This window comes from Atractosteus spatula, chromosome 5 (assembly GCF_055471065.1).
Source record: "Atractosteus spatula isolate fAtrSpa1 chromosome 5, fAtrSpa1.hap1, whole genome shotgun sequence".
NCBI lineage: Eukaryota > Metazoa > Chordata > Actinopteri > Semionotiformes > Lepisosteidae > Atractosteus > Atractosteus spatula.
In genome coordinates this window covers 31519218-31529836 of record NC_142710.1, presented here as the reverse complement: position 1 = coordinate 31529836, position 10619 = coordinate 31519218, and the positions used below count along the sequence as shown (strand labels likewise).

The 10619-nt window shown below is 36.5% G+C and overlaps 1 protein-coding gene across 1 annotated transcript; it reads left to right on the top strand.

Annotated features, from left to right (window-relative positions):
• The first annotated feature begins 7333 nt into the window (after positions 1–7333).
• Positions 7334–10115, top strand: LOC148834950 (uncharacterized). Its single transcript, XM_088915785.1, has 5 exons — positions 7334–7418; positions 7528–7869; positions 8778–8950; positions 9176–9286; positions 9993–10115. Exons 1-5 carry the CDS (start codon positions 7334–7336, stop codon positions 10047–10049), a joined length of 768 nt encoding a protein of 255 aa, XP_088771911.1. The 3' UTR covers positions 10050–10115.
• Positions 10116–10619: the final 504 nt, after the last annotated feature.

Here is a 10619-nt window from a genome sequence, read left to right as displayed (position 1 = left end):
CCAAACAGCCATACTGTAGCAGATTTATCACATTTTTATGCTCAGCTAGGGCGGCTCAGTGTTTTGCATTGCTGCCTCCCAGCGTCTGTGTGGAGTTTGTATATTCTCTGTGTGTTCCTGTGGGTTTCTTCCTGGTACTCCAGGTTCTTCCCACAGTCCAAAGACATACTGGTAGGTTAATTGGTTTCTGGGAAAATTGGTCCTGGTGTGAGTGTGTGTCTGTGGACTATTGTCTTGTCCAGGGTGTATCCTGCCTTGCACCTGTTGCTGGCTGGGATAGACTCCGGCTCCCCTGCGACCCTGTACTGGATAGTGCAGTTAGAGGATGAATGGATGGATATGCTCAGGGATGGCTTTATGCATACAGTTGTTCTGAACAAATAAATGATGTGAAGTCGGTGAATGTCACAGTTTACTCTTAAGAGCATATTGAAATACAATGTAGAACATGCTTTTAGGTGGGGAACCGGTTATTGAAAAGAAAACCTTGAACTTCCAAGAGATAAGATTACTGTTTTATTCTGGAGTGAGGTGCATGATGGAGCTTTATAAGGATATGTATTGGACACATTAGTCTTTCTTATCTGCATAAAGAACTCTGATAATATCGGCGAGCTTGTCAAGATTGCTTGTGTTGGGCTGGACAGGGTTACAAAACCCAGAATAATACACAAAATGAAACATTACTACTGTACATGTAGGCAAATAATGTAAATATTAAAAGCAAGAAGGCAAAACAGAACAGTCTACATAAAGAAAGAACCTAGATGTGTATGTTTATTCAGAAGTGAAAAATTCTTATCGCAACACTTGGATATGCAGTGAAAACCGAATGCAAAATTCCAAAACTACAGTAAGTGTCATTGCTCTGAAATCTAGAATATGTGCTTGCATTTAGATGCACAAGAAGAAGAGTACAGAGGACAGTGAATTTATCATTTAGAATACAATCAATTTTTCTCTCAACTTTTTCTTCTATTTTTCTCTAATTTTCATCTTTGAATTAAATATACATTGTGGAAAGCTCAATAAGCCTCTGTGCTTTGGACAATACTTTCCCTGGAAACTGGTTGACATTCAGTCAAACTAGAGCAAATTGGGTTTTCTTCACACTGCAAGTTAGCGTTCACAACTACACTGTGAAAATCTCTCATTTAAGAACTTTTATCACATTGAAAAAACATTGTGAGTAAATTCACCTCATGAGAAGCTTGATGTGTAGTCTCTTGCAAGCATTCAAAAAAGCTTTGTTTATGCTTTTGATATTTAAATGTCGTGCACACTGCTAACCTCCTATGTTTCATGCCCTAGTGCTGGCTAAACAGATAAGAACCTTACAGACGCATATCCTTTAAGCAGCACTAGAAATGTTATCTTCTGCTTTTAGTCACAGGAGTGTAGGATTATAAATGACATTTCCATATTTCTGTGTAAAGGCCCCATATTTGCTCTTTCAACATTTTGGGATGCAAGGTATTGTGATATGCAAATGCAGATAGTTCTTAAAAGAAAATATGTTGCCATTTTTAAAAGCCTTAATAATTAAAAAAGCACTTTGATCTGCTGAAGAGGAAGAAAACCCACTGAAATTAGACCTAATGATGCAAACAGGTGCAGATTACTCATAGTCACACAGACCCTTTAATTTCCTGAAGTCGAAGAGACTGGCAGATGAATGTGATTTCATATCTGATAATGTGACATCAGAATGATGCAGAGCCCATATTAAAAAGTGCCTTTTATGTGATTGTGGAGATGTGCAAAGCCTGAATGTTATTGCTTTTTGTATCTCTGGAACATCCAAGTGGATGTCAGACTGTTGCATTTTTTTTATTCAACTAAGACTCGTTAAAGTAATCTTTCATATACATCTGTTTTTTATTTGACTTCACCGCTGTTATAAAGTTAAACAGTGAAAAATGAACCAGAGGACCCAAGTAGAGTTTATGTAGAAGTGCATACTTTATCTACTGTATGTAGAAAAAACCAAGAACAGGAAGCACTTCTTTACCCAAAGGCTTGTGGGAGTATGGGACAAGCTATGTAGACATTGTAATAGAGCTGATAACCTGACTTCTTTCAAGAAAAGGGGCTGGGTGAGATCCATCGATCAATTAGCTACTGATTTACCAAACAATATAGATTGGCCAAATGTCCTCTTCTCAGTTGTAACCATTCTTATGTTCTTATATTTTTTTGCCTTTTGAGAAAACTGGGTCTATCTGAATCATTCCTTTTGTTCTGTTTGAACAGCTTCAACAGCTTTAACTAGCTTTTGTCTTTTTACCCCTTCACCATTCTGTGATATTTCATACAGAATAATCTCTGTTCCTTTTCTTACTTTATTTTTCCCATAAAGCTTTTAACTCTGTATTGTCTAACACACAATCCTAAGATTTTATGTTTAAAAGTATATAATTTTTATATGCAGTTCTGTAAAGCCGATTTGTTTTTCATTAGATCATAAAAAGAAAGCCAATGCAGTATAAACTGTACTGTTTTTTCCTTAGAGGGCTTTCTAGGAAACACTGTTCTTATTTTTGTACATTGATAGCTCTGTTCATCCAACCAAAAAGAAGTGATTCATCTTTTGAAAATGTCATTGAAAGTGAAGGTCTTTTTAAAAACTGCCTTGCATAAGAAAAGTATTGGAGGACTTTAAAGATATCTATAAAAACTGTCAGTGTTTTGGGGAAAACGTTTCAAAGGAGATGGGACAGAGGAGTTCAGCTGATCTCTTGATGTGATGAATACTGAGGCACACAAGATTTAAAAATAAGTTCATAGCTTCCTTTTGATATTCCATGATTGAAAACATGAAAGTAATCTTGAAATTGCTGTTATTTCTTAGTATTAGCTTCATTCAGATTAATTCCCAGCACCAAGTAATGCTTTATAACGATTCCATTCATTTTCTAACCACTTTATTTAATACGGGGTCACAAGGGAGCCAGAGTCTGTCTGGGTAAAGCAGCCGCTGCAAGGTGGGGTACACCAGTCAATCACAGGCATTATAATAATTTCATTTAAGAAATTCTATACTAGTGAACACAAGACTGTTCAGTATCTTGCTAACACTGATGAAGTTTGAATTACTTAGTCAAGACTGAAGTTATGCTTCTTGGCATGCCCCATCAACTATCTAAAGCCAATGCAGTAACACTATCTCTAGATGATGTACAGTACTTGAGCTTCAGTCTAAATTGAAGAACTTGGGGGTGATATTTAATCCAGGATTGACGTTTGACCACATTTGCAACACATTGTCAAAATATCATTCTTCCACCTTAGAAATATTGCCAAACTATGTCTTATGTTGTTGCTAACTGTTGCTGAAAAGCTGGTCAACACTTTTAATTTTTTCTTGTATTGCTTACCGTAAAGCCCTACTACTAAATCCACATTGAACAAACTACAGTATGTCCAGAATCCTGACCAGGTCTAGTGCAAGGGATTACATTACTCCTATCCTGGAGTCCTTGCACTGGCTTCCTGTAGGTTTCTTGTCAATTTCAAAATCCTGGTGCTCACCTGTAAGACTGCATGGCTTGGCACCTCAGAACCTACCTGTTGCTATCGTCCTACTCCCCACTTCTCAACCTTTGCTCTTCTAATTCAGGTCTCCTGTCTGTCCCCCAAGCCGTCTACACTATGGGTGACAGGGCCTTCTGCTATGTCCTAAAGCTCTGAATCTCTATCCCTAAGGATATCAGAGAGTCATCTTCTCTAGACTAGACTCAAATCTAGACTCAAACATTCTTTTTTAGAAGCGCTTTTATTTAACTGGTTCAAGGCAAGAAGGCAGAACAGAACACAATAGTGTTCTTTAAAGATATCATAGGAATGGATTAAAAAATGTGTGTGGTTAGATACAGTTAGACATTGTCAAATAGCCCTTAAAGGCTACAAACAGTGAAATATTCACACCATTGTAAAATAACATAATTTTGTTAACATAATCATTAGCAATCACAGTAGTATAGTTCCATTCTGGGAAAGATAATACAAAGAAAAAGTTCCAATTTTATAAATCTGAATTTGCAAACGTCTGTTTAGGACTGTATTCAACTAATTAATTCAGTTAGAGAAGTACAAAATGAATGCAGAACGTTTGTATAACAAACACTAATAGCCATTCAAACACAAAAGCATGTAATTATTCCTGCCTTTATGTATCTATATGAGTCATGTTGCATTTGAATGCATTGCTAGTAGCCCTTGTGGCTGGCAGTGTTAATACTAGAAGCTTGTAATGATTGAAAATGTCAGAGGAAGAGTTGATAACCTTTCCACAGCAGGTTTCACTGTTATTTTGCATTTTAAGATTATCCAAGATGTGATCATTGCACTTGTTTTCTATATATTTTACAAGTCTTCATGGCAACATTATTAAATGATAGAAATAAATTGCTCAGATTTAAATTACTTACAAATGATTTCTAAATGGATATGTTAGCATAATAGGTATTAAAAAAACTATCTTAAAGTCATTTCATTTCTGATGAGATTATGAGTGCACTACTTTAGTAGCGACGGACTGAAAACTTCACACTGACGTAATTCCTGCTATAACTGTTTCGTGAAGTACTGAAATAAACTGAAGACGGAAGATATTTTTCATTTCAAAAGTCAGTAGGAATTAAATAAAAAAGTGAAAACACTGTGATATTGCTTCAGATATCCAAAAGGAGTGAAATGACATACAGTATATCCATGTCAAGTCCATCAATAGCATGTGCACAATTGTGAATGTTAGTGAATTATAGTCAGTGCACTGTTGTGGAGGGTTCTGGCTCTTGTTGGTCACATACAGAAATCTGTTTTTTTCATTTGTTCCCCACCTGCCAGGCAGGCCGATGACACTTGCCGAGGTGACTCATATTTTCCCTATTACAGGAGAAATGTCCTGTCTTTCAGTGGCTGTGTTGTTCATGCTTAATCTCATCCTTTGTCATGTTTCCGTGACAATAAATAGAGGTTTAAAATTCCCTGAGATAACTGGAGAAGCCTTTTCAATTCAGCTTCTCATTTTATCTTCAAAGGCTCTGTTGTTAGAACATTTGTATTGTGACTCAGATTAAAGATGTTCTGCGCATCTCTCTTTGCAAAATACCTGTGCAAAAATGTCATATCCCACTATTTAAAATTATAATTGTTGGTATTATTATTTTCAAAATACTGTAGAACTGCAAAGTTATATCTGGAGAAAAGGAACATGTGTGTTATATGGATATGCCTTTGAGCAACAGAGTAGCGGTAACAGAGAATGTTTTCTGCCAAAATTGTTATGTCAGGCAGTGTAGTACTACCCATGTAGGACTCATAGTAATACCATTTTCTTGAAGATTTCATTTGTACTGGTTTTGTGAACAACACACTGACAATGTAATGTCAGTTTGTAAAAACTGTTTTTTAGGTTCTGATCTGATGGTTTATACCACCTGTGTACAGAACATAGAGCAGTGTAATAGAATGGGCATACTGTGGTATACTGTGGATCCGGGGTGTGAAACAATTTTGGGGAGGGTTGTAAATGGGCTGGCTAAAACTATACCTCTCAGAGAGCTAGAGGACTACTGGACATCAGAACGAAACAAAGCACAGCACAAAGAAAAAAATACTGTTAAATAGTAACAGTTGTTTATACTTGGTTTGGGTAGTCGGAGAATGAATTAGCTTACTGTAAACAGGACTTGCAGAACTAGTGTAGTCAGGACTCCAGTGGGAGGTTGGTGTTTATTTTTCCTCTATGGGAAAGATTATATAAAACCATTGCTGTAAATTAACACGAAGTCAAAGACACCTGCTTCTAAAAACTCAAATATCCATGTGTCGTTTCTAGAGTACAAGCGAAAGGCCCATCATTTGTGACCAGCAACCCCAAATCTTCACATCTTTAAATAACAGCTTTGTAGTTCCCACTTCTGGAAAATCATCGTCACTTGGAGCATGGAAAAATTATGAATGAACAACACCGCCATCTGTTGGACTTTTGAAGGTGATGTTTAAAGTTAAAAAATGAGATTTTCTTTCAGTTCTCTAATTGCATAACTGTTATCTGGCCATAGTCATGCTCAGTAACTGTGCCTGCCAACATTAAAACACTCGCTATTCCAGCAAATAAATTCTTTGTAAGATTTCCTCAGACTGATTGCTTGGACACACATGGGTGGAATCATACTAACAAACGCCGTAGAATTATATTCTGGATCCAGTCCACTCTTTTATATCCGTCCACATCATTTCTTCTGACCTGGATCTGAGAAGCGTTTTCAAGTGCCAGTTTAACAGGGCTTCAGGAGATATGGAAGTATGCAACAAGCTAGCCAGGCACGATATAGAAGCCGATGCACTGGCTCCTTTCAGGAAACGGCTGGATGTTTGTCAGATCAGTTAACTACTAACTACAAAAAGGTGTAACAGGCCAAATATTTTCTGCTCATTTGAAACCTTTCTTATGGTCTTCAAAATAGTAGCACAAGGAACAGCAGTCACACAGACCTTAATCCACAAGATAATTGCAGACAAAAAACATGTAGATTTTAAGCGGAATGTGTCTTCTGCTGATTTCTAAGTGACGATGGTACAGTACTGTAATTCTCTTTCACAGGACCAGTGTCTGCAGATGGGTCCTACAGGCTCAGTGGTCCACACACAGAGAAAAAGCCAATTAAATTTAAATTTTAGTTTAATATTTCTGTTAATTATAGCAATTGTTTTTTAAAAGATCATCGTTCAAAGAAGTTGGAATTTTCTAGTAACTATATCCAGACTAGTTAACTATGTCCAGAGGGTTAACTTTGTCAATGCTTTTGAGGATTTAGGATACTTGAATCGGGTCAGATTCAGTTGCTTCAGTAAATCCGAGTAGGAGTAGGACATTCTTGTAAACTTAGAAATCTAGCAAGCTTATTCCTTTGCTCTGGATTGAATTTAGAGCATTGACATCTTTTATTATATCGTGGTAACCAAACCTGTACACATATTCTAAAGGACAATCTTGTTGTGTAGTGTGTAATTTTAACATCTCTTGAATTCTATATGTTCTTTCTTATATTTTTAAAAGTAGCAAAGCACTTCTAGTCATTGCAAAAACTGACTGCATGTACAGTATGTCAAGATGCCTGGAAACATCCATAAATAACTAGAATATGTGACATACCTGAAATTAGAGCAGATTTTTGACCTCCAGGAGTGGTGAAAACCTCTAATATCTCTGAGAGCTGTGATTTGTTGCACCAGAGGATACCATGTTTTAAAAGTAAAATGTAACTGAAGTGCATCACAACTATGTTTGTAAGTTAGTTGTTTCAATTTATAGCTAGTGACTGTCATGACCGCCAACCTGCCCAGACCGGGCCCCAAGAGAGCTAACCAGTGCCAGCATGGGGGCGATAATTACAAGCGCCTCCGCACGTGTTAACTCGGCACCAGACGCCCTACCTTGCGGCCGGCTGCAGTATTTAAGCCATTTAAGCCATTTAAACCCGCTTCTTGCTGCTCGGTATTGAGTCTGCTCTTTGAGAGCTCTGTCTGGCGTTTATTCTGTACCTCGCACTCTTCTGGATTCTGGACTTTCCTTTTGCCTTTCGACTTTGGACTTCGCCTCTCGTTTGTCACTATTTGTACTTCCTGGATTTCGAACCACCTTTCTCCTTTTGACCACGAACTCGCCTGACGTACCGCATTGTTCGCCTGCCTCGACACCTACAGTACCTACTCCTGCGTCTGCACAGGATCCACAAACTGTACAGTATCTCTTCATTGGGAATTCCTTGCAGCGACAGTTGCAATATAAAGACGAGACCTTTTCAGAATGTGAATGTTTTTTCTTTTCTTTAATCTCATGCTTTTTGAAACTGAATTCAGGTAAAAGCAAAATCCAGATGAAAATGGTTTTTATCATTTTCAAATAGGAAGCTTTTGTCAGGTCTCTTGAAATGGGAGAAGTTTTATGTGTTTTTTTTAATGCTACATGCTTCTACGAGAGGCTGTGTCTAGCCACAAAGCAAAATATAGTAAACACGCAAAAATGTAAAAAATATTAAAATGTATCCTGCAGTTATATTTTCTTACCTATATAATTGGGTATGAAAATGAAACAACTTGGTTACTATACAGTACATACAAAATCAATGAGAGCCCACACTACATGTACAGTATCTTACAAGGCTGATTATACATACCCTGTCCATTAGCTGGTGATATTGTGCCTATTGCTGCATTCATAACTTTTTTTTATGTGAGAATTCACACGTAATTGGGGAAACAACGCTATTATGAAAACAATTAAAACTTATTTTGCAGAAAGCAAGTTTTTGTATGTTTTAGGCTGCTTGTTTGGAATTGATTTACCTGGTTAACTACATAATATGAACTATTCTACACTTAGATAAAACTCAGTTTGTACTTTTTTAGTTAGTCTTTAAAGAGAAAAATAAATGATAGAAGTGTTTGGTCATAATTTATTCAGTCTTTCTCCAATTCATTAAAAAGGTGCATACAGGTCACCAAAGGTTTTGAAAAGTCAATGTAATATACTTTGATTTTTGAAAAGCTCAATCTCTTCTTCTTGTAGTGGGATTTTCTCTCTGAAATCTCAGAATTACCCAAATAAAACAAACTGGGAGGAGGAGTTACAGTACAAGGAAAAATAAAGTCTTTGAACCTTATTTAAAGAAAACAAAGTTAAAGAAAAAAGAAAACAAACTCTTTTAAAGAAGACAAATCACAGCTGGCTAACGTATTAAAACAGATATCTCTTTTTTCCTAAAAAGGAATCGATGTCTCAAAACTTGGTGATTTGGACAACCTGAAACAGCAACTAACTGTGAAACAAGAAGGAGACAAATTCACCATAACAGAAAAGAGTGGTTTTCGGACAAAAGAGATCAGCTGGACAATGGGAGAAGAGTTTCTGGGGGATCCTGCTGATGGCTCTGTAATGAAGGTACCGTCCTTGGTTAACTGTGGAGAAAGTAGAGTATTTATATAGGCAATAATACCTGTTATCTTAGTATCTTTAAATGTTGTCTACACAAGCATTCTTGGATATAACTTCATCAGAACACTAAGATAAATCAATGTTCTTAGAATCATAAGGTCAGTTACCTTTTGCAGCAAAGTGGTTCCCAATGGGTTCACTTTGACTAACCCTTCATGTGCTTTTTAACAGGGAACCTACACATTTGAATCCCCCAAATGCTATGTTGGCAAATTCAAACGTGTGTCTGATGGCAAGGAGCTTGTGAATAGCAGACAAGTAGATGGAGATGAGATGCTACAGGTCAGTATTCTCTAGTGTTAGCGGTATTGAGGTACAGAGTGGATGCTCCAAAGTTAAACAGAATGAAAAGTCAAAATATCTCTCCAACCCCAATATTTCAAACTAAATGATATAATTTGTGTCTTTCAAGAGTATAGTATGGAGACATTTCTTCATTAATACTGTGTGAAATGAACAGAGCTGATGGCTTCCTGTTTAAGAAAGACCTTGATAGGAATAAGACGGCAATTCCATCAAAGAAATAACTCTTGTTTTAAGGTTTTGTTAATTCTATTTAAAAAAAATTGCTACCTCGACAGATTGTTAGTAACATTAATTCATTATTTCCTTGAAAACACAGTATCTTGTTTCTATAATTTTTAACCGAGACACTAAAACAGCTCATTTTAATCTGAACTAAGTCAGCAGTTTAGAATGTAGCCTACAGTATAATCTTTGATACTACAAATGCAAATATTCAAAACATAATAATGTAAATCCATAAATGGGTGGTTTTTTCCCACAATGTTCAGCCAAAGTACAAACTAAGTACCATGGATACCAACTGTAATTTCTTGGATTCTGGGAGGATCTCTACAGATTTTTTGCAAGTGAAAATCCTTTATGACACCAGTTCATTATCTCATATCCTTGAAAAATGTTCTTTATTTTGAACTCATAAAGCACTAACGCTGAATAAAATGAAATGTTTTCTTTCTCATTTAAGACTACAAAGATCGATGATGTAGAATTGAAAAAATATTTTAAAAGAAAAGAGGTGTGATGTGTCCTGACTAATATTCCCTACATCATGCTGGAATGTTAAATACCAACTGTGCTACATTTCTAGGACTGGAATCATTCATCACTTCATCATTACACTCCAGTCTGAAACTTCTTCATGAGGCCATTGTAATAATGATTGCTGAAACAATAAAACTTCTTGTATAAGCATTCAACTAATTTTTTGTTTTGTTTTTAATCCTTGCACTTCTTCACTAATCTGAAAAAGTACTTATTTTGATATTGTCTCATCCTTCATCTTCTATTGTAAGGAAATCATGATTTTAAAATGATCAACAACTGACTTGGATCTGAGAAGCGTTTTCAAGTGCCAGTTTAACAGGGCTTCAGGAGATATGGAAGTATGCAACAAGCTAGCCAGGCACGATATAGAAGCCGATGCACTGGCTCCTTTCAGGAAACGGCTGGATGTTTGTCAGATCAGTTAACTACTAACTACAAAAAGGTGTAACAGGCCAAATGGTTTCTGCTCATTTGAAACCTTTCTTATGGTCTTCAAAATAGTAGCACAAGGAACAGCAGTCACACAGACCTTAATCCATAAGATAAT